The 24,777-nt window shown below is 40.9% G+C and overlaps 1 protein-coding gene across 7 annotated transcripts in view; it reads right to left on the minus strand.

Annotated features, from left to right (window-relative positions):
- Positions 1-24,777, minus strand: part of TSNARE1 (t-SNARE domain containing 1) — a 506,791-nt gene that overhangs the window by 232,889 nt on the left and 249,125 nt on the right. For 6 of the 7 annotated variants that reach the window (XM_040587255.1, XM_040587249.1, XM_040587251.1 and 3 more), the window contains one exon: positions 6,682-6,849. In XM_040587255.1, the coding sequence (XP_040443189.1) occupies positions 6,682-6,849 (168 nt within the window). The remainder of the gene's footprint in view (positions 1-6,681; positions 6,850-24,777) is intronic. The other variant, XM_040587253.1, reaches the window with a different exon arrangement.

The following is a 24,777-nucleotide window of genomic DNA, read 5'->3' on the forward strand; positions in this document are numbered from 1 at the left end:
GATTCTATGATATGATTCTAAAACTGCCTTTCTCATAGAAGCCAAAACATTTGAACAGACACACCTCAAGCAGACCTGCTCCACAAAGAAGCCTGGAAGTTAACTAGCTCAAGGTTAATGACAGTGCTTGAGACAGTTGTCATCTGGAGTGCAACAGGGAGCGAATCAAAATGACGCTGAAAGCACCAAACCAACACTGGCCCATTTAGGGCACAGCCTCTGAAACTCCAATTAATAAAACTTTTCAGTGTTGACTGGCATGACACTGGCAGTTTGAAGGCAACATGTTAAGGATGTGGAGATTGCCTAAGGAGGGATTTGATATGAAGACAAGTATTTCTAGTTTGGAGCAATGCACAAGTTGTGGAAGGCACGAGGGGACGGAGAGGGGAGGTACAGGCAAATATGAAAATGGTCACTTCATGAGTCTGCTGGGATAGACTGCTTTTTGTTCTCAACACTTTCTAAGGCTTCTCCACATTTTCAAAGAGAACAGCTGTCACTTTCACATATCCCTTATTTTGCCCTCAGGCTTGCGCAGTTTCCCACATAACTGCCCCTTAATTTGCCTTACTCCTCCTCTCTCCTAAATGTCTGTGAAGACTAAAGGAAATTTTTTGTGATCAAATCATTAGATCGATAAGGCTGCAGCTGTACATGGACATGGAAGATGCCCACTCTCACACACTGGAACTGCACATTTGCACTTCATTGCATTCACATCATTAATTCCCCTTACCCTCCAAACAGTGTGGCTGCATCAAAACTGCTTATGGAGAACACGTCAACTCTGAAACTGTGTCAATATTTGGGCAAACATTGGCTAATCTGGGTCAAAAGTGTGCCAGGATATGCTCTAACAATTTAGAAGTACAATGAGTGAGTTCTAGTGTCCTTGGTACTGCTTAATTTACTGGTGTAGAAATTACCTAGCTATTTTCCATCAGCACTTGTAACGTCTGAGTTGGATCCATGGGGCGTTTTACACATTTCTTCTGTTCAGCTTTGTTACAACGCCAGGATCCTATATACGGTCTGCTGCTGTAGGAGAAAGGACCTAACAAATGGGAAATAATTGAGAATAGAGCACTGAAGTGACTGAAAAGCAAGGGAAACTGACTTGTGAAGAGGAGGATAACTGTTAGCATTTGAGGAGTTTAAAAGCCAAAGGGGAAGAAGAATTATTTGCAGGGTCCAGTAGAGTTTCACTAGGTGTAAAGAGCTGAGAATGAGAAAGGGATCTTTAGCAAGAACAGAGGGAAGTATTTCATCAACACCGAAGCCTGCTGGACCGTGAAATAGTCTCCCGAAATAAATGGTGGCAGTCTTACAGATCAGGTCATTTTAAATTATACTGGCCAAAGCACTGGAGCGGATTCTTTAGGGAACAGCTCAATATTGAGTCCCAGGGATGGCCATGTCAATCTCACAGGCAGCTCTGCTGCTCATGATAATTAGGCTCCACCATGCTGCCATGAAAAGTGTGCTGTTTGACAGTCATGGAGCACCAGATCTTTTACTTATGGTGCTTGTCATGATATGGTGTTATTTATACATTACTCTGAGTCCAAAAGTCTCTGCAAAGAGGGAGGCAGAGCCCTCATAAGTCAAACCCCTGGACTATTGAAGCTGATGAAAGATATAAAATAACTTGCATTAAACCTTCTAAACTGCTGGCATCAGTGAGAGATTTTACTGAAAATACCCCTCAGCAAGAAATGATATGTAGTAATGCGTGACCAAGGAACAGGTTTGAACTAACAAGTACACTCTGACGGACTCTGTGGGCATTTTTGTTTTGTTTTGTTTTATTTTTATTGTATTTAATTTTCTGTCTGCTTACAAATGCTTGACTGACAGGCATGGAGGCTGCCATCTAACACTTCTCTTCAAAACAGATAGGGAATGAACATCAACATTACTCAACCCAACCCAGAGGGAACAACCTTTCCTAAAAATAAAAGCATGTCCCTCACACCTTTTACCACACCCTGTCCAACTCTCCTTCTCTTTTGCCAAGAGAAGCAACAACTAAAATGAAGCTCTGCTAATGCGTATTGCTTACTTCAGGATATCCTCCGCTGATGATTAGAAACTGGATGGAGGTATTCTTGTCATATACTCACTTGCCAAAAGTTAGCAAAGCATCCCTAGACAGCATTGTCTCTCATGCTCTGATGACCACGTACTACTGGAGGAATCTGCCTACCTTCTCACATCACCCAAGATAATGCTTGAGTTCTGCACAAATACCAAAAGAAAGAGATGGAGACTTGTGGAAATACCCCAGGGAGCAGGGGAGAACCTTCTTTGTATTTACTGTGTCTTCTGACCAAAATCAGGAAGGAACATGCTAAACAACTTATTCCCCCCATTCCCTTTGAAATGCAGGATGAAGCTTTCAGCCTTGTTTTATAGGTAAGTGGCTTCAGATCAGTATGATCAGTGCCCAGGGCCCATCAGGAGTTGATGGCACAGTTGACATCTGAATTAATTTCTCCGAACATTTTCCTAGCAGGGACTCTCCATGGCTGCACAGGCATCTGCAGCTGATGGTCTCCAGTTTGCAATGCCTGTCCATCCAGTAGCAATTAATCATTAAACTGCTTCAGCTAGACTGACCTTGTATTCATTTGATCTCTATGACTGGCTTCCTGACTGCTAATTAATATGGTAACTGCAATTATCTGCATCAACTGACTGGCACCTGGTGGTTTCCAGAGCTGAGAGGTGATGTGGTTGGTCCTGGTAGCATCACGTTTGGTAGCAGACAAAATGGGCAGCTCACTACCTCCATGGGCTGAGCTCCTATTGCCGCTGCTCCTCCTGCCGGGGTGGGAAGATAAAGGGGTGTAGGGAAGTCAGGATAGATGAAGTGAACCTTATTTCATGGGCAACTGTTCCCAATACCAGGAGCAAGCCCAGCTCTCCAAATCTGCCCTTTCCCTGGTATACTTCTGTCTTGAGTATTCCCCAACTCTTCATGGTAAGACAATACCTGCTGCTGTGTTAGCAGCCTGGGAAGCACAGGAGTGGGACAGGAGACTGCTATGAGAAAGGAAAGAGGGCTGTGGAGGCGGTGGGATGACTTGGTGATGACTCCAAGGAAATGGTGGTGGGGTCTGGGAGGGGTTCACCTTACCTTCCTTTCTCTGGAAAAGCTATCTGAATGGGGAGGATCACTGTAGGCTTTGTGATTCAATATGGCACTTAACATCTTTTTTATAGGTCTTTCCAGTCACCAGATGAAATTCTGAAGTTCTCTATTCAATGGTTACCCATTTCTTCTCAAAGTTTTATCTCCTTCCATTTTTTTACATGACCACAGGTGCCAATGAAAGACACAGGGTGCTAAATTACGTATTTGTGGACAGAGCTTGTGCCAGCACTGAGCACTGACAATGCACATTACAGTACAGCTCATGTATTTCTGATGGCACATTTTACACTGCTATATATAAAGTTGTTATGGCATTTATTATTCACTGCCAATACAGTTCAAGTTAAAATAGGTTTTATATAACAGTTCAAAGCAATATTTTAAGAAATAACACTCGTGTCAAGGCTGCTGTGTCCTACCAAATTTTGACATTTCAAAGCAATAAAAAATCTTTATCCAAAATGTAAGGTTTTGGTGAGACATCTCCCTTGCAGACTTCTCTATTTTTAATCTGCAAGCAACAGCGAAATAAGGACATTTAAATAAAATGAACAGCCAGCTGAACTTTTGACATGGCTGTTATCTTTCTAGGTGGAAACTGTGAATGCTGAAATGTGCCTCAAGGGATGTTCATGACAGAGAACAATGTCCCATTAACCTGAACCTCTAAAGAGATTCTGGAGATGCCGAAAACACACAAGTGGGAGAAAGTCATTGGAACATTAAGAAGATGTCTATTATGGGCACAACTTTATATCTGTTTTTCAGGACACAAGACAGGAAAAGAATTTATTTCCTCATTTCTTCAGCAGTGAAAAAGGTTTTATATCCATTCTTGCAAAAAGGGCAAATTCAAGTCTCTTAACGAAACAAAACAAAACAAACAAAAAAATAAAGCCCTGATACTGGCAACAGCACTATGGGCTCCTCTAAAGTTGTATGCTAATATGTGGCCCAGAAGAGACAATATTCTAGCAATGCTCTGTGACCTCTTCTGTGCTGCTTAAGATATATGTGTTTCTGGTGCTAGATATGCAGAAACATAAAAACCCCAGAAAGACCAATCTACTTGCACAAGATATGCTTTGCACAGCTCTGTTCTTCATTCTGGTCCCCAAAGAGCAAAGGAGAACAAATGCTATACATCAAATTGGCAATAAATTTAGTTTATTAGTTGTGTTTGACAGTTAGGAATAATGTTCCTTTTAGTCTTCTTGATTACTTATTGGTTTTGAAAACGTATTGGAGAAATGTTGTAAGGGTGACTATGAGCTCAGTGAGTCCCTCCTCTCTATGCCCACAACTTCTAATGAAATCAGGGAAGTTTTAATTTGCAAGATGAGTTCTTTCACAAGAAATATGTTCATGTGGGTCAACAAACAGAAAAACAAAACCCAGTGAAAATGAGCACCATCTGCTTATTCAAATACAATTAGGGAGAGGTATGACGCAGTCCAAAAATCCATTTCATTTTCATTATAATTCTTTCAAAGGAGATGTTAAATAAAATACTGTTGGCCCTAAAAGTTTTCCTCCCAAGGAGAAAAGTTTAAGATACATTTGAAATCATGCTTGTGGAATGCAGTCCTCCTTAGAAGATGAACACGGATCTTGGACAGCAAAGCAAAATAGATGCAGGACATGGGGAAAAAGAAAGTGCACACATTCTTAGGAAGCAGAAGGCTGAAAAAAATTAACTGCCTCAGCTGAATAAGTTAATCACAGGTAAGTTCGCATTTAGGCAGAAAGGTATACAGCATCTACCAAATCAATAGGTACACAGCCTGCCCAAGACGTGTTGCATTTGTTTAGACATCAAGCAGGGCTGTGACTGGATTTACTTACTTGCCTGAAGTACCCCCACCAGAGCCACGTGGGCCAGTGCAGCTCCGTGCAGAGCTATCAGATTGTGGCCCAGAAATGGGATTTAACCAGCAAAACAATGATCTCTGAGGAGACGTGACTGCACTTCTCGATTCTGCAAAGCTGGTGTGCTTGGGGCTGGTTTGGGGCTGGTTGTTCTCCACTGCCTAATGGGCAAACACTAAATGTGGTGGTGGAATTTGTGTGTGGGTTTTTTTGTTTGTTTGTTGTTGGTGGTGTTTTGTTGTTTGTTTTTTTTTTTTTTTTCTGGGGAGGGCAGGGGGCAACATAAAGACACAAAGAAAAAGGCAGTGACTGTATTTCAAACAGAACATCTTTTGTGTCCACAACACCATTTCAGAAATACTTTTGCTACAATCTTTCTTGAATATCAAAGTGCAGGAACATCCCAAACCATGCATTTTCTTGCAACAAAGTTCCCTAGAGTTTGTCCTGGTGGATGCAAAGAGATTCCTCAAGTATGAAAGGTCAATTCACACCCAAGGATACTCAGTATGAGAATATTATTTAAAAATTTCATCTGTAGTAATGCACATAAGTCCACAAATCTCAATCGCTTTTATTCAGCAAACAATAATAGAAATTAGGTATATGCTAACCTCCTCTCACTCCTGTAAAACTATCAAAATTTCTTTTTTAAAGTGTTGAATGACATGTAGCTATCAATGTTTGCAAACAGAGTTCAAAGCCTCAATGTGTCTACATCTGGAACGTTTGTTCCCTTTTCTCACTAACTCAATCACAGTTCCTGCTGTACCACAACCAAAATCTATTGTGATAAAATTAGCTCAATCCAATTAAAGGACAAAGTATAGTTCTTAATTAAATGTTCTGATTATTCTGAAGCCTTCTTTTTTTGGTTCATCCTGAGTTTAGGACTGTAAAAGCACACAAATTAGAAAGATCTTAAATGTTCTGGTTTTACTAATGTATTGCTTAAATTTGAGTAACAAGAGTTTCCCAAAAGCATAAAAAGAGAAGTATAAAAAGAAAAATGTGGGATGTTTAACTTATTCAGACCTCTTTTTGTTCTTTTTTTCGTATTTTATTTATAGCACTTCTTAAAAAAAAAAAAAAAAAAAAAAAAGAGTAAAAATAGTACATCTTTTAACTGCATTAAGAACTTCCAAATACTTTGGTAAAGCAAAAATATTGAATTGTTTGAAAAATGTTAACAAGTTATTTCCTTTTGTCTACCTATTCTCTCTAATGGTAAAGCTGAATATTTTCTCTCTGTGACCAATTCCAGTTTGAAGTTTGCATGCACCCAGAAAAGTGCTTTGCTGCAGAACCAAGCTGAATTAAACTACCTCCATACAGACTCTACTATGGAAGACTAACTGGAAAAAAAAAAACAAACAACCAAAACCCAACAACCAACCAACCTCAACCTCACTACATTAGCCTGCAAATATTAATTATTTCTTGTCATTTTCATTACCGGTCATACGGATTTCTAATTCTTCCTTCTGCCACTGATTTCCATTTTGAGAAACACTTGATAATCGCTCCCATTTTTAGCAATACTGTACTGGCAGCAATGTAAATCAGCATTTCTTTCATCATGTTGAGCAACGCACAACACAAGAAATCTGCACTTCCAGCTCGAAAGCCCCTGATGGGACAAAGTTACTGACCTCAATCTGCTGAATGGCCTCTTCCCGCTGACGGATGGCCTCCAGATCCTCTTCTGTGATTTCCGAGAGCAAGGCTTGATCCTGGCTTTGGTCCTGCCACATGCCATCTCCTCCGTTAAAGATCTTCTCACCATCAGGCAGGTCAGAGAAGGGGGTCCTTGGGCTCTGCTGAGATGGGAGAATGGAAAGAAAGCAAAAGAAGTGTAAATGTTGTCCAGTTTTACATAGCCTTCTTATGGGAAAAGAAAATATTAACATAACAGATTGCATAAACAGTGGTGAAAAGGTGAAGAGAAGAATAAGTTACATGCGAGGAAACATCAGGTCTTGAAGAAAGCATTGGGACCTGTAGCTACATTTGAGCCCCAGCAACCAATTTCAATTTTCCAACAGTTCTGACAGAACAAAACATTTACACGCATCTGAAAAAGGACACATCTACCTTGTTGATTTTCCTACAAATCCTTCCAAAATTAGATTTCTCAGGCAGACATAAAGCTTACATATTTGTCTGGAAGACTTTATGATCCAACTTGCAACATAACAAAGGATCCTATCTTGTCTATTTATGAGATAAACGAAATACAGCTAAAAAAAGAGAAAAATTGTTATAGTGATGTGACTGCATTGTCATCAGTTTGAGCAACTCAACAGTTTCATGGTGTTCACTTGGTAGAGTTAACTGATTTTGCCGACACATCAGACACCACTTTCTACGTAGCTAGATGTTCATACCGCCTGTAGGAAATGTGCTTGTATTCAGATCCAGATTGTAAGAGCCTGTGCATGATCCACCTGCATCTGCAGGGCAGGTAGGGGCAGAGGTTTAAACAAGGGCTTCTCCTCCCAGCCTTTAGCTTCTGTGCTTATAGAGATGTTAGGTTCAGTCTAGGCTGGACTCAGAGAATGAACTGACACAAGGTTGGTTTGGAGAATCAGGAGGCTAGGCTCAAGTTCTAAACTAATAGGCACTGCTGACGACTCCAATCCTACAATTACATGAGTATTTCACTTCAAACCATGCACACGGTCCTTTAAACTGGCCCTGAGCTGAGCTTTGACTCCTAATCAAAAGTTACAATAAAAAAAAGCAATCCAAGTGCTTCCGATGCTCTGAAGTTGAAAGAAGAAATGGCAGTCGCTACGCACATTCTTGACCCGAACGCCTTCCAAGTCTCTAAAAGCTACAAGGGAAAACAAGCACAAGAATGCAGAGGGATGTTCAGTTCTCTGCATCTGGGCTTATCTGAAGCACAAACACCAAGACTCTGCAACAAGTTGTGCCCCCCCAAAAAAGGCTTTTTTGGTCATTTTGTGGCTACGTTTTCAAAGATATTAAATGCCCTCAATTCCCACAAAGTGAATAGAAAGCAAAGCCATCAGGCAGCTTACTGGAAGGACACAGAAGGACTGGAGAACTGTAAAGACTGGGCTGGAATGACTCGAGTGGAAGTTGCAGGGGAAAGGATGCCAAACCACCAGAGCAAGAATGAGAAGCCTAACCAAGTATGCATGAGGGAGACTGAGAAATGAGGGAAAAAAGCCACTTACAATGTGTTTTACTTCTTGCTTTTTTGCTTACAGATCTGCCTTGGAGGAAGTGTGAAGAAGACACAGAGAAAATGGGTAATATTTAACCCTTGCAATCACATTCAGACCCTCTATCTGGCCAGATTTTGAAGAACATCAGGCATCTGAAAATAATTATTTAACTCTTTAACTCTTCTTTAGTTCTTCAAAAAGTGTATAGTTTCTGCATTTATAAAATACAGAATTTTTGCCATTGCTAAACCTAATTTTGCCTTACAAAATTAATTAGTTATTATTATCGCCACCATCTCGTTGCAGACAAGGAAAATTAAGCAATGTGATGAAGGATGGAAGAAGTAGAGGCATACAGGCAAATCAGCAGCAAACAGTCAAGCATCTTTGAAAAATATAAACAGGAGATTAAAATCTTTGACACCATTGCCTTGCTTTGTTTCATCCTCTCCTTCCCTGGGATCTGTTATCTACACAGAAAGGGTATGTTACAGGAAGAAAATCATCATTTAAAATGAGGTTTAAAATTCATTTACACTTTAAAAGACACAATTTAATAGGATTAAGATACTCTGGGGGTGTTTTATTCACTAATTATTATGTGCCTTGGACACTAACTTATCTGGTAGAGTGTTTCAGTGCCAAAAGCACGTATTAATGGACTCAAGAAAAAAAGCCCTTGGGGTATTCTAATGCTTCATTTATAGTGATAGAGGTGTCCCCTTGTCTTCACCAGTGGGCTAAGTAGGACGTGCGGAGGCAGTTATACTGCACAACACCAAGTAGGCTAGAAGACCTCAAGTGCCTGCCTTCTCAAGACACAGGAAAACACTGGTCTAATGAAATTCTTGTACCGCGGTCACAGCAAGGAAACCGTGCCATGGACCTAAATGCAGATGAACGGACACTTAAAGCCACGCTTTCCCATACTGATATACATTTCAGTGGAAGATGACAAATTTACAAGTTTTCAAATGTTTTCTGTTCTGTTCCGATGTGGGAGCACACAGGATTAACACAACAGCCAACAATACAGCTACCAACTCTTCAAATTACATGAGTCCATCTGATACCACAGTTGTACCACAAATATGCTTGGTCTTGGCCTGTGTCAACTCTGTTAGTCATCCCCACTTGTTGTTCTGGTATCTGTAAATAAAACACACACCCCAAATAGTCCAGATAGTGCAATGCCAGTGGTGCTGCTCAGTCATCTTTTACAAAAAGCAAAGCTATTCATGTGTTTAAGTAGATAATGGTCTAGACAGAGATGGTTTCCTCTAAACAAAGTCATGGCTTAAGTTAATTTCGGAGCTGCTGAAGGCAATTACTTGACTTTGTATTCTTAACATCTTTCAAGAAAATCCAACCATGGCTGCTGAATGAGTGCGTAAACCAGGAAACAATGGGATGCAGGGGAGCTGAAATTTCCTTCCAGACATAAAAATAGCTCTAAAGTAACATTAAATATAGTGACCAGGACTTGCTATTGGGGTATGTATGGTGGCTGGGTGTGCTAACAAATTAAAAGTGCTTTTGTGTTTGTTGATTGTACAGAGCCCCTCATTTCTGTGATCAAGTGAACAAATCCTCAGTTTGGAAGTGTGAAGAAATCTAATGACTCTTAATTCTTCTGATTGAAAATTGCATATAGCTTGGATTATCAGTGGTCTTCATTCCCTTTTGAGTTATGCTCATTGCCATGTCTGACAAAATACTTTACTGATAGCAAGAAAAGATATGATGGAGGGCACTCACTAAGCCTCCACCGATAAAGTTCCTTTTGACAATGCACTGGAAGGGGCCATAACGCCCTATACAGCCATTTCTGCATTAAATTTGATTTAGCGCCAAATTTTATACCCTGTGAATCCCTGTGTAATTTTCTGTTGGATTTCCTTTCATAAATTGTTAATTGGATGTGTTTGAAGTTGTTCTGTTGTTAAAATTTGCCTGAAGCAGATTTTTGTCAAGACGTATCTATAAACCAAACTCTGCCTCTGAAAAAAAATGATACGAGAGAAAAAGTTGAGTGTATCTGATATACTCAGTAGTTCTTTTAAAATTAAATCCTTAGGACTGAGGTTCATACTATGCTGTTATTCATCATATCTGAAAAATTATGCCTAGGCACAACATTTTTTTCTGTTGGATAAAATCTTTTCACGAGGATAAAATCGTTGCTGCTTACAACTACATTTTTTATCAGATTTATTTTACAAATGGGGAGATGTTATATGCAGCTGCTGATAAAGGGGGAAAAAAAAAAAAAAAAGACAAGGTTTTATCTGGATGGTGACAACTTCTGCCAGTATCGTACTTTACCAGCAGTAAAATCTTTACATCAGAAATTGCATGTTGAGACCTCTCCAAAGATTACCCCCTCCCAGCCCCCTGCCTGCCTCGCTCCCCATTTGTATTTTAGAAGGGACAGAAGAGGAGCATTAACAGACACAGTTTCTTCTCCTTGTACACAGCAGTATCACAAGTTTTACAACCCATGCCACATAAAATCACCAAGCAAGGGACCAAAATGACCTCTCTTCTAGTTCCCATATGGTCTTTATTCCACACAGAAGCAGAAATCTAAGGTGAACCTTACATAATATAACATTCAATCACCCTTCACAGTTCATCTTCAGAGACTTAGGGAATCTCCTGTAGCAGCAAGATGTGTGCTGGTACCGTCTCAGTCCTGCAGCTCCCTTTTACATTTCTAACGATGCCATTTCTAATTGCTCAATCCAAGATTGTTCCCTTATCAGAAATTAAGGATGTGAAATGCTGACTGGAGATGGATGAGAAATGGTTCTTACTGCTGGTGAAATGTTTACTGATTTCAAAGGAATTTTTTTTCCCACATCTCATCAAATCCTGAAGATACAGAGAAAAATTATATGATAGAGAGAAAGAGGGAATGACACACATACACTCCCTGCAGCTCAGGTAAGTTACAAGTCAGATAATAAAGGTGCCCAATTTCAGCTGCAATAAGATGAGCCTCTCACTGTCTCTCCAAAAAGAACTGTAAAAGTTGATGTAAATAATTAAGACATATTGGCGCTGCATTTACAGACTCTGTTCACCAGACAAATGACAGACTGCAGGGGCGGGAGGATGAAGGGCTGAGGAAGACCTTCACACATGTCTACCTTCAACTTTGGTACAAAGGAAGTTGAAAAGGAGACTTAATGGAGTGCAGTGCCTGGAATTAGACAGTGTGACACCATTTCTACAGCATCTTCCTGCACCCCAACTTCAACCAAGAGTTGTGTTCTGGAGAAGGAGGGTTTCATTTCTGACTGTGTGTGAAGATATGGGAAGAGGATGTTAATGCACTGTCTTAGGATGGATGTGACACAGCTGTTGGTACATCAAAGGGGGGAAGGTGAGTCTCCTAACTGGACTGAAAACCTAATTCTGGAGAGTAAGAAGGAACACAAGTTCCTTCTTTTCTGACTACTCCACTCGCACGCACACTTCAATCAGTTGGAGCTGTCCTCATCATCACTTGGCTGTAAAGACACTTGAGGCTGCCTTTGATATGCACAGGACGGTTCACAAATTCATCATTACCTCCAAGTTTATATGAGCACAGGTAAGACAAGTCTCACTCACATAAGTGAATTTTGTACTACATGCTGCAGGTTGCTCCAAGGAAATCTGCAACCCTGAAAATAGGGTATTTTAGAGGTCTGACATGACTCAGATAATAAAGCAAGGAAGGTTGCTCTCTGCCTTCTCCAATTTCCAAAAGCCTTGTGCACCTCTAGCAGGGATATGGCCAGCTCAAGCCGTAATCAACACACCTCCCACGCCTCCTGCAAACTATCACATCTCCTTGGGTAACATTCTGGCTCTGGCTTTCAAACAAAATGCAAATGCAGAGATGTTTATCTCCTGCTTTATAGTATGTATAGATATATAAACAGCCAGGCTACACTTTATGAGGATATCCTATTCTCACTAGCATCCAGGCTTAGAGATTCACGTTTTATTGCATGTGGAATAATGAAGCTGGAGTGCCTGCATTAAAGATCAATAAAATACTTTACATGGAGGGCCACTGTGCAGAATACTGCTGTAGTTATGCTGCCTGCCTGTGCCTGACACATTTTTAATAGCATGTTGGCACTGCAAGCTGCCCAGGACAAAAATGGCAAGGAGCAGCTAGTTTGGCCTGCCTATCGATAATGTACAGCTAGGTTAAGAAGACAGATAAATTGGATTAGATGATCTTTCTCAAACCATCCTTCCAAAACAACTAACCTTGCAGACTCAATGAGATTTAGAGCTGTATCTCGCCAGGCGAAAGCCCAAAGCAATTACAGGTAGAAAGGCCTTAGGCAGGCGCAGAACAAGCAGCCTGGGACTTCTAAATCTTTTAGAGGAGTGAAATAGTGATATTACAACTTTGCATTATCTTTCACACAGAAGATCGCAGCAGTGATTGGTAATCTCAGCTCTGTTCTCCTATGAGGGGAGCTTCCTACAATAATGGGGGAAGAAATGCAATCACAAATTAACCATTGCTTGCTCTTCCTTTTCACTTAAACATGGGCACATGTAAAACTACCATAACAAGGACAATTTTAAATCAGGGTATTTCTAATTCTTCCTGCTTGCATCACTAACATGGGCAAATACAGAAAGGCATTCAGCATTTTCGTCAAGTTATGTAAATTTAATTACTCTGCACCAATGTAGCATAAGAAAAAAACAGCATGGGGAAATTAGCATAAAGGGAAGAGCTGAAGTGCATTTTTATTTAAATTAACTGGAATCTCTCAAGTGTTTCTGTCTTCACTCTTGATCAAGTTGTTTACTTTTGAATGACGCGAACCTGAAATTGAGCAAGAAAATCACCATTTCTACCAGATTCCTGCTACTGAATCTGCAAGAAAGTATACATTTTAGGGAAAATGTAATAGCAGAACCTATTTTGCTAGTTCGCTTCTCAGCATTTATAGATTTAATCGTTCAAGTCTCTGCAGTCATGAAGACTAAGAAAATCCATTTAGTTTCCTGGAACTAGAAGAGACTTAGTAACAGAGTACCTAGTTCATACCTCCTACAGTTTTCTTCTTCTTTATTTTTCCTTCAAGACTTTATTACTTCACCAAATTAATTCTAAGCAATCCTGACCTCATCACCTAGGGCCGCTCTAGTTCAGAGTCAATCTTACTGTACTCAGGGTGAGAGAATTAAATGACCTGTCTGTGGTAGATGAAGAAAAATAAAATAAGCCAGGGGGCTGAGGTTTAGCTTTCCGATAACCAACGTGCTTTTAAGAAGCACAACATATTCCCAGCCCAAGGTGAAGACAAAGTTTAGGAGGAATACCCTTCCTACCAGGCTTAGATGGTGGGGCTGACACTGCCATTTTGTACAATTTCTAGGGCAAACTTCAGTTATCGTGAGGGCTACATTTTGTCATGTATTTTCACCCTGCATAATTCTTACAGATAACCTATAAGGGAAGGAAGGAGCAGTTCTTCCTGCTGTTCTTTTCAGTCCTTCTCTTTTTTTCTCTTGATTTGGCAATTTTATCTACCATGCAAATAGATGGTCCCATAGTGATGTGAGTGAAAGGAAACAGCAACAGTGAAGAGAGGTATAAATTTCCCCTCTCTTTAATCTAACATTCTTTTCTTTTTGAACCTATTTCATTGAATGATTTAAATCTGATTACACATGTCTATACCCATCCTTCTCAAAGCCAACTGCCTGTGCTATCACTAGCTTCAGGTGGCATCTCTGTAAATGGAAAGCAAGTGGATAAACACTCCTTTAAGACTGCCATGAGGGAGAACATTCAATGGTATTTTTATAGCATGGCATCACATTCCTAAAGCTGTTTCTGCCCTTTCCTAGCTGTCTGAATTATATTCTCATAATTCTCCATCTCTGCGCAGCTCTGCTGCTGGCACTGTTTTTTGGCTGGCACTGCTGTCTGAGAACTGCACTGTATGTCGTCCCTGGATCCTGATGCTAGGCAGAAAACTCCCCTGCTTGCAGCTCCCTCCCTGAACATCTGAAGTACCCAGCGTTTGTGTAAATGGACCCTGCTTGCAAGAGCTCACAGACACATCAAGACTATCTAGAAAGGACTGTGTTGTCTCTGCCTCCTGACATATGTGCCACACAGCTGGTGAGCAGGTTCCTGCTAGAAAGGCAAACAAGAAGGAGAATGAGTCACTGCCTCACTTGTTAACAGCCATCTAGAGCAAAAAAAAGTGAGAAGTCTTTTTCTTGGGTTCACATGGAGGCAAGAACCAAATTCAGCTTGACTTTCTGCACCAGAGACAGCCTCTAGCATGGGCACGGTGCCACTCTGTAGTGTGGAGCACTGGAAAAGTAGGAAGATGCTGGGAATAAAAAGGATGTCTTTCTCTTTCAAGAAACTGACTGCTTTTGTATTTTGCATTTTGTTTTTGGAGTGCTCATCCACTTTTTTTTCAGAAACATGGTTTACTACCACCAAACCTCTTCAGCATCTATCTTTTAACCTCTTTTTGTTACTGGCCTTTCAGGGTTTCATTGGACTGCTTGGTGTCCAAGCAAATGTTCACAGCCTGTGATTGAGGAACACGCTCATGTAGTGACTGATCTACAAAATACTTGACCATTTTACAGCCCCTACGCTGTCTGTGTTCACCATATTTCAGCTACTGCCCAAAAGCCTGATCCCTAATTAGTACAAAAATTGGAGGCAACTTTTCACCATCCATCTGGAGGAGCTTCACTGAGCCTTGTCAGGGTAGGTGGCCAGTTGGTAAGGATGGGGATGGGGAGACAAGGTTCCTGCCTGTTTGTGAGAGTAGTGTCCACTTTTGCAGGAGAGGAGGAGAAAAGTGGGGGCTGAGCTTTGGGTGGTGTGATGGGATAACACTCGTTCACCCCACAACTTCTGGCACCATCCACAGAAGAGCCCCATCTCAAACAATGTTAACATTGTACAGAGAAAAGAGCAAGGTACTGCAGCACAGAAACGACTAGCTCTGCACTGGGACGACAACAGTCCTGCAGGAAAACATAACCTATTTTCACTTACAGGCTTTTCTCAGCAGCCTTCTATTATCCATCAGATTTCAACATAAGGCATCAAGACATAAATGGTCTTCTTTCTATCGCAAAGGATGCTCAGCCCTTTGGTCCAGTTCACAGCAATTTTTTTCCAGCACTCAGAACAAAACAGGAGGGTTATCACAGGCTAGTAACTTTAAAGTCAGTGATTAACTCAAAACAATCAAGCAAAAGAGTAAGAGCCATGCAGCATCCATCTGAGTAATTAACTGGTGACTTCCATGTGGCAACTCCACCTGAGAATTCAGCCTCTCAATAGAGAGAAAATCAAGTCAGTGGAGTCCAGGGCAGGATTTGTCCCACCCAAAATAGACACTCCAAGCAAGTGTGAAGTCAGCAGTAGACACTGCATGGCATGGCATCAGCAGAGAAACCAAACAAATCAAAAGCAGAAGTTGGGAAGTTCAGCAAGAAAGTGTCTTTGGCAGACCCTTCGCTTGCATAACAGCGATACGTGAAGAGAGAACAAAAGTTTATGCTTCCTCAATGCCATGTAATTTTTTATTTTTTATTTAATTTAACTGTAAATTTGCTCCAACAAAGCCTATTGATCCAGGTCTGACTGCAGCCAGCTGCTTGTTAGGTATTGCACTAATGCTATACACAAACCTTTAATTGTTTTTCTTCAGGACATTTTTGGTTATATTAAAATACAAACAAAGGTAGTAAAAACATTAAAAAGACACAAAATGACAAACGACTGCAGTGGCAGACACCAACTGAATCAAAATGAAAATACTGAAAAATCTAATTTGGGGGCTATCTAGTAGCACTGCTATACAACAGGCTGTTATGGATCAGAGACACGAGCGGTGGACAAGCTCTGGTGAACTCATTCACAACGGCCAGACAGCACGTAAAGGGCTCGCCCTGGCTTCTCTTTTCAAGAGACTGATGAAAACTTTCTGTCTCTAGGGAGATCTAATTAGACTGAGCTTTTTGACCAGAACTGACCAGAACTGAACCCGTCATGAGCATCTCAACTGAAATGACATTTAGCAAAGCAAAGACGTGAAGATGATGGAGGAAGTCATCATTAACAAAGACTAGAACATTATGTTGGGCTACTTCCCCAAACAAGCAGCACTGAAGATTTGCCTGCCTCTTTTCTAGGGTCCCTTGTTAGACTATTTAACAAAGTATAAATGCAGGCAAGTGACGCTGGCAATATAGTTTTTGTGAAAGCCCCTTATCACACATCAGTTATTACATGCAGATGGCCTTAAAAACAGGCGGTTGGATATTTCTCTGCTGGTTTTGCTAGAGTCAGACTTGGGAGCTATCACAAACCCCACCCTGTTAGGAAAGCCATGAAGGCAATCCCAACACAGCTTGTGTGGGTTGTGTTTTCAGCCAGCTCAGCAGGATCTGTAGGAGTGCATCTGTCTATGCTTATAGAGGTTCTGCTCTTACTTTAGGGTCAAGAAAATAGCTAAAGCCAGTCTTTATGGGCCTTTTCTTAAACTTAGAAAACAAATTAGGGCTTTAGCAAAACCAAGTAGCTTTTTTTCTAACATTACTTGCTGCTCCTGTGTGCTTCAATCAACAGCTGCTTAGGGAACAAGTTCCTTGGTCTCTTAAGTGACATATCTGCTTAAGCTAAGAAGGTGTGAGATGAAAGTATATAAATTAACAAACAGAAATTCATAGAATCATATCACATCATTGAATGATTTAGGCTGGAAGGGACCTTAAAGATCATCTAGTCCAACCCCCCTGCCATGGGCAGGGACACCTGCCACCAGACCAGGTTGCTCCAAGCCCCATCCAGCCTGGCCTTGAACACTTCCAGGGACGAGGCATCCACAGCTGCTCTGGGCAACCTGTTGCAGTATGTCACCACTCTCACAGCAAATGAATTCTTCCTTATATCTAACCTATATGTACCCTCTTTCAGTTTAAAGCCATTCCCCCTTGCCCTATCACCACATGCCCGTGTAAAAAGTCCCTCCCCAGCTTTCTCATAGGCTGTCTTTAGGTACTGGCAGCTGCTATAAAGCTTCCCTGGAGCCTTCTCTTCTCCAGGCTGAAAAGCCCCAACTCTCTCAGCTTGTCTTCACAGGAGAGGTCCTTCAGCCCTCTGATCATCTTTGTGGCCTCTGGTCTCACTCTGACATGTCTAAATCATTCTTATGTTGGGGGCCCCAGAGCTGAATTCTTATCTCCCCATGCTTCCTACCATATATATATTTTTTTTTTTTCCCTTTCCCTCCAAACACGGTATGTTTCAGCTCATGGGACACAATCATCCAATTGACAACGCTGGGAGGAAAGGCAACTACTTGGAAATTAGCATTTGATTCTAGTCTTGTACTCTTAAGTGTATAATTATGGCAGAACATGCACAGCAGAGCCTAGTTAGACAGGGACTTCTGCAGTCAAAAGTTTGTAGCATGTTCCTAGAGACATAAACTCAGTGAAATACAGATGACTTTTTCCACTAAGTTGGTGAAGTGGCTGCTGTCCTTCTAAAAGTGCTCTTTAAAATCCAGAAACATCAATGGGGATTTTCCCAGTGGCCATTCCTCCTCCATGCAGGAGGGGATGAGTTTGGTTCGTTCTCCTGACCAGTGACAGTTGCTAGCTAACATAGTCTTATCTCCCAACCTGTAAATAACCTTAAAAAATAAGTTCAGTTGAAGGGAATTAAATGCTTGACTGATTTCTACGTGCTGTGACAGCAAGGAGTGACATGGATCAGAGCACACTGTTTTCCTGGAAATATTTAACAACTAGTCAACTTTATTTGGAGGACATGAGCTTCAGTCTCAAGAAAAATGAAGAGTGACAACTTGAATTTCAAGTCAAATGAAGTTAGGATATTTACTGGTTTAAAGAAAAACACAAGAACAGCAGCAAGAAAATTATATTCTTTCTCAAGAATAGCGATATAGTTATTACAGATCCAGACAGTGTCTCGAGAAAGAGAAAGTAAAGACATTAGGTAAATTTAGTCACTGATGCATATTTGTGACCAAAATGCCTGCAAAGTGAAATAATGACCATCGGAAGTGTATATATTGCTAAAGGGAATAAAATCTTGTTTCTGAATTAGTTTGTCCAGGGAGAACGAAATAGGAAGAATTTGGCAGTTTGCTAATTTATCCTGTATGAGTTCTTTATAGGGCAAGACAAAGTGAATTTAACCTTCCAAACAGTGACAAGAAATAGGAAGTGCCAGCAAAGGAAAGCAATGCGGGCCAGCTTTATTATCCTCATGTGCTCCAGGCTGTCTCTGTGATATACATTTACAGAGACGCTAACCTTTCTTTAGCTCAAGCTTTTAGTCCCATACCACACGATTAGCATACAGGCTTGATGAAGGCTTTCATGAGGATTGAAGAGCTACCTAAAAAGTTTGCAAAATAAAACATCCAGGAAAAGGATTAAGATAAAAAATGCTGAAAGGGTTTCCAGCTCAGTGTCTCTGCAACGTGACATGTAACGAAATCGTCCTAAATCCGTTTATGTTTCCAGTTAACATCAGGGCAATGTCTTAACTATGTCAGAGGCAGAAGAGGCCACAGATAAACATTCAGATAATTTCTACCACAGATTTTTATTGGACTGTTATTATTATTTATTTTATTTATGTTTCAACTGTGATATGGACGTTCCAAACTGATGGGACATTAACCATCCACACAACTGTTCTTTATTAGCTTTAGCACTTAGCCTACATGTCTCCTTCCTAACATCAAGCCATTCTGACTTCTATCATTTAACTTGGTGAATAATTCACTAGGTCTTCATTTGTATTTTCACCTTGAAAGTATTTATAGACTGTAATCACGTCTCTATTGATACTTTCTTCTAGACTACTTAATTTAGCTCCCTCATTTTCTCATCTAATGTTTATAGACTATATACCTGATGCTATTTTACTTGCCCTGTTTGTATTCTTTTTTATACTCTGTATATACCAATACCCTTCCCAAGCCATAAACTCCACGACTTCATTGCTTGTGCCATAAAAATACATTTCCGTTGGAAACTTTCATCCAAACACAGGAGAAATTCTGTCACATGTTAAAGTCTTCTCCGAGAACTGCTGTACGGGGCTTTGGCTGGTTGCTTGATTGGTTGCCTCTTGGCAATTTCCCTAACTATTCGACCTAGTCTCAAAGGACTCATATCTGGACATTTTCCATTCCTAGAGCAATAAAGGACAAATGAACTCATTCTGAAATGCTAGGACACACTCACTGAATTAAAATCATATTTCACTCCCCAAAACAGACCTCTGGCTCCAAAACCACAGTGGAACAGGATACTCTCCATCAACAGATGACAGCTTTCTGCTATTCCTTTAAAGACTAGATTACACCTCAAGCTTCATAATGCCTCATGAAGTCACTACGTATTACTTAAAACACTATTTTTTTATTTACTCTTTTTGCAAACCAGGACCTACAGCCTCAGCAATGAGCTGCTCCAGGTCATAAAGCACACGTGGGAATGCAGTGGTGCACAGTATTTTCGAGTATATAACTCAGTGTTCCTTGGTGCTCCTTTGTGTGTTTGGAGATGAGCTTTTTATCACATAACCTAAGACTCCACACTGCTAAAGAAGCACATATGGATGTGTGCATGGGTGCAGGCACACACCCACTGGCACTGTCCCCTCTCTCTGTCCAAGGAGCCATAAATGTCTGGGGGAGAAAGGGACCACAGTGAACCACAGGAAGGGTGTCTGCACAGAATTTACTTCCTTCTGCTCCCTGTCTACTCAAAACAGTGAAGAAGGTTTCTCTAGACGTAATTCAACCCAATAAAGTTATGTCCTTGCTTCATTCCCCCTCCTTTTCTCTACTGACTTTCTGAGGAGCCTGCCAAGGAGCTATATGTTGTTAACAGAGTTACCTAAAGTTAGATGCTAGTTTGTCCCATCAGATATCAAGTGTCCCATTCAGAGAAAGAAGGATAAATTAGGCAGATGCTAGCTCAGGACTGGAGGTATAGACGTGTAAGTGGGATCCCTCTTAACACTAATTTGAGATGTTTGTACAGTAGATATCTTCATTTGAATTCATCAGCCAAACTGAACTGCCAGAAATCCACCCTGACCAGCTTTACATACCCATACTGGAAGCACTGACCTCCAGGTTCCTTATTAAGACTCCCACTATATTCAGTGGAGACCTGGTCAATAAAGTCAATGGAGATAAGAGCACTATTCTCCAGATTAAAAAGATTGACAGCTACTTAACATGAGATTGTGTTGTAGACTATAAAGGGAGCCTTGAGTGTCAGGCTCAGAAGCAGAGACCTACACTTCACATGCCCAGGTGTGGCCAAGGAAGTCAATGGAAAAAAAAAGAACAAACAAAAGAAACAATTAAAAAACCCCTCAACAAACACAACAAAAACAAATACCACACACACAAAAAAAAAAACCAAACCCAAAAACAACCAAAAAAACCCCCACAGACTTTTTTTTTTTTTTTTTTTTCCTAGAGAACAATTCCCCCTACTTAGCTCAGATGAGTACACTAAGACATGTCTGTTTCAGCTGACTGTAGAAAGCTGCCTTCAGACTGCAGTCTTGTTGGTTTCAGAGGTAGAAATCTACTTTGTGGAATAATTAACTGAGATTCCTTTAGCATGCATGGTTTGAAATCCTACTAGATTTATCTGATACTGGATGAGGACAGTGAGGCAAGACAGATCTGTGGTGGTGCCCTAGAATCTGCCTAGATTTCTTTTCCATGGAGAAACCCTGTCTTCCCCAAAACGGCACATTTAAGAGTAGAAAACATGTTTGCAACTATCTGGTCAGTGTAACCAAGAAGTTACATTTTTACTGATGTGTTGTTTGTTTATTTGTTTCACACAGGATGACCTTCTGTCTCACACATAAAAGGCTAAACCATGTGAAATGCTGAATTTCTTTTGACAAGTTTCCTCCAGCTGGTGAGATCTGGAGGCAACCAGCATTTTGCTCACAGACCTTAAGAGACTTAATAATACCACGAGGATACGAAGTGATCTAAGCTATATATGCATACTCCATGAGATCACACTGCATCAAAACTTTGATAGATGCCTCTGCTATTTGCTCATCCTTAAGGAGCAATGACCCAAACATTAGCATGTCTAGTAAATTGTTCTAATGTGTGGTGAAAGGGGACTAATGGACACAGTAATTGATTGTTTGATGGATAGCTGGGGACCCCTTTGATTATGAGTTTTTGCTACGGTCCAAGACATTTTCATTCTCCTGTTAACCCAGAGCTGATTGCTCGCATGAATTATCTCCTTCTCTGCCTGCAAATATCATTCTCTTAATAAATATTTCATTAGAAACAAAGCAGTGATGGGGAGAGAGGAGAAAACAGATGCTCAACGCTGTGTCTTTTGAAGACGTTACAGGGTGTACGGAACAGACACTGAGATTATCCATGAAATGTGCTCAGGTCAGACAAGAGGTCTTTGCTTCTCCAGGATTTAGTGCTCAGAACAATACAAGGGGCAGGAAGAAGCCTGAAGGTCAATTTAAATCAATTAAGAGAAGCCCAGTATGAACCAAGAAGGATGCACTGCGGTGGGGAAGCCACTCTGTTAAAGCTGGCTTCCTCATAAATCCCACCTTCCTCTCTCCCAAACTCCAGGCTCAGCTTTCATGTCACAACAGAGAGGGACCCTGACCAAGAAAAAGAATATCAGCAAGAAAACAGTTCTAATTCCTGGGATTTAGATGCTGAGGGTTTAATTTGGATCCTAGTGAAGCTTATGGCAAAGTTCTCACGGATACCAATGATGTCTTTTTTTGATCCTTGATCTTCCCGTGATGACTCCTCAGAAGTTAGCTACCACCTCTGTCTAGCTTTATATTTAATGGCTTATTCAAAACACCTGCTGAAGCTGTTTGTTTCATTTCAGCTGGTTACTTTTTTAGCATGACATTCAGCTATACTTCTGGGTTACAAAGGTTGCTACTGTCTTTCCAAACAGGTTACGCTGTTCTCCTAAAGGAGTGTAGAAACAAGGCAAAACCAGACTCTGTTTTGTCATTCAAACTCTCCAACCTGGATCAACCCTGTTCCACATCCCTCCAAACTGTGAAATATGAAGACAAGACTTTGGGCCTCCATTGGGTCCGCTGAGGAGAGAAGCTTCATAAACTAAGCTTAAGTCAGAAGGAGTTTGCTGCAACACAGGAAGGAGTCACTACACAAGCTGATCCCAATTCACTTCAGTGCCACACACTTAGTATGCTGAAAACTGCTGCAGTTTTTAAATGGTCTTTCATTGAAAAATTGTTGATGAGCAAAATACATAATGTTCCCTATTACTCTCCACCCTGTGTACACCCCCCGGGCATTGAGACACTCTTATCTTGTTTTCCTAGCTGTTCCTTGAGCATATTGATATTGTTAGCCTCACAATAGGTATCATTATGTCAATAAGCCCAATTTAAACATTAATAGGATGGTTATGGGCAGAAATGCAACTGATCGTATCACATGCTATAAAAGGGGTACACATGTCAAGGGAATGGCTTTGATGCTCTGCTCCTGCAATTCTTTTCCAAAATTTCTACAGAGGGGAATGGCATTAGCAAAGGACGGGGGAGCAGAAGAGACAGTGACAGAGGGACAACTAACCAAAAAGAAAGCAGAGACTAGCAAGAGTGAATGAAGAACACAGAAGGTGCTCGGAAAGGGGGAGAGTGGGACAAAGAAGAAATAAATTAGGGAAGTGAATGGAAAGGAAGCCAAAGGCAGACCTAGCATGCTTCCAACATGCACGGATCTCCCACTCAGGTGGGACAGGGTCTGAGACAGGACCGTCAGCAGATCTTCCTCACGGAGAATGAAACCCTCAGCAGTGCCAACATATTTCAGAAGCAAGTATGGGAGAAGGAAGGCAGGGAATTTTTCCAAAATCAGTGTAGCCATCAGGCAAGCCTATGCATTACTGTCGGTGCTCCTTAGTTGCCATACACAAGAAAACTGCTGGGGAGTCAAGTCCACAGTGCTTGAGCAGCAGATCCCATTTAGAGACAGAAATCTTTGTCTTCTCCTGGAGAAGTATTTGCCACTCATTTCTGAAGATAAATCAACAGCCTGCCCACCTTCAGGAAAGGAAACTTTCTTGCCACAGGGGACTTCTAGTAATAGGGAACAAAAAATGGGTGAAAGAAAAGCCCTGGAAAAAACTCCTTCTGGATAAATGCTAAACTCTTCTCATCTGCAATCAGATCGTGAAGAAATTGTTGACATGGTTAATGTTGGACATGTATTTCCCATAGCAAATTACAGAAGGTGGTTGAATCCATAATATCACTGCATATTTTAGCATAATCATCAGGCTTCGTGTTGATTTTCTCCATAGAAAGCACTCTATGAACCACTGACACTGCCTGCTGATGGAGGTGACACTTTTCACCACTAAAGGCGCATTGATCTGGCTCAGCATTTTAAAGTCCCTGATGGGTTTACATTACCTATCTGCTGGAGTTTTTCTATTCGCTTCCACCACCCATGCTTTTACCCCTGCTGCTGCTGCTTAGCTCAAACACAGCTGTGCTAATACGCCAAAGCCACATATCTAATCCATACCTTTTTCATCTATTTTCGGGTCTCATTTGGCAAACAGAAGGGGACAAAACCAGTCTGATCATAACTAAGAAACAAGTCCTTGAGGTATATCCTGGGCCAGTCTCCCAAGGACATTATGCCCTTTAATTTTGTAGGAAAATACATTTGGCTGAGTTTCACAAAAGGCTTTGAGCAGTGGGCACCATCCAGAGTCCCAGGATTTTTTCCAGGAGGAGTCATGCTAGTTCAGTTGCCCTGGATAAGCTTCATCACTGATAACTCCATCCTGCTAACCAAAAGATGTCTATTGGATTGTAGTGACTACGGTGGTATTCTTCTCCACCAGTCTCACCCTGTCATGCAGTGGCAGTGGTCAGCCTGGCGCTCCTCAGAAAATGTTGACTTTTCCAGAAAGAAATCTGAGCCCTTCCACCTCAACTTATTCTAAATATGCTTGGTAGGTCTCATGCGTAATGTACCTACACCAAGAGATCTCAGAAAATGTACAGGTTGTGCAGGAACATAAATTTTGACTGAGTAGGTGATGAAATGCAGAGCAACATCCCCAGATTTGGGGTAAAGACTATATAATCATTCAATGGTGTTTGCGAAACATGTCAGGCTCTGTCAGGAAGAAGTGTTATAAATAAATGTGAGGTAGATACTTTAATAATGCTATTTCATATACATGCAATAATGAACTTTAATTATTTCTTTGGGCTTCTTTCTTCTTTTACTGTAGCAGATGAGTCAAGCCCAGATGTGTAATGAAACTGATACTGGCATCACCGCGTTTTCTTTAGAAGTGGCTGAAAAAGCTCTATGGATCAGCTGCCAAATCATTTTTTCTCCTGTGGGGTTTCCTTCATGCATCTCACCCAGAATTTAATTCCCCCACATATGGCATGCATGAATCATAGTGCAA

This window comes from Falco naumanni, chromosome 3, assembly GCF_017639655.2.
Source record: "Falco naumanni isolate bFalNau1 chromosome 3, bFalNau1.pat, whole genome shotgun sequence".
NCBI classification, from domain to species: Eukaryota; Metazoa; Chordata; class Aves; order Falconiformes; family Falconidae; genus Falco; species Falco naumanni.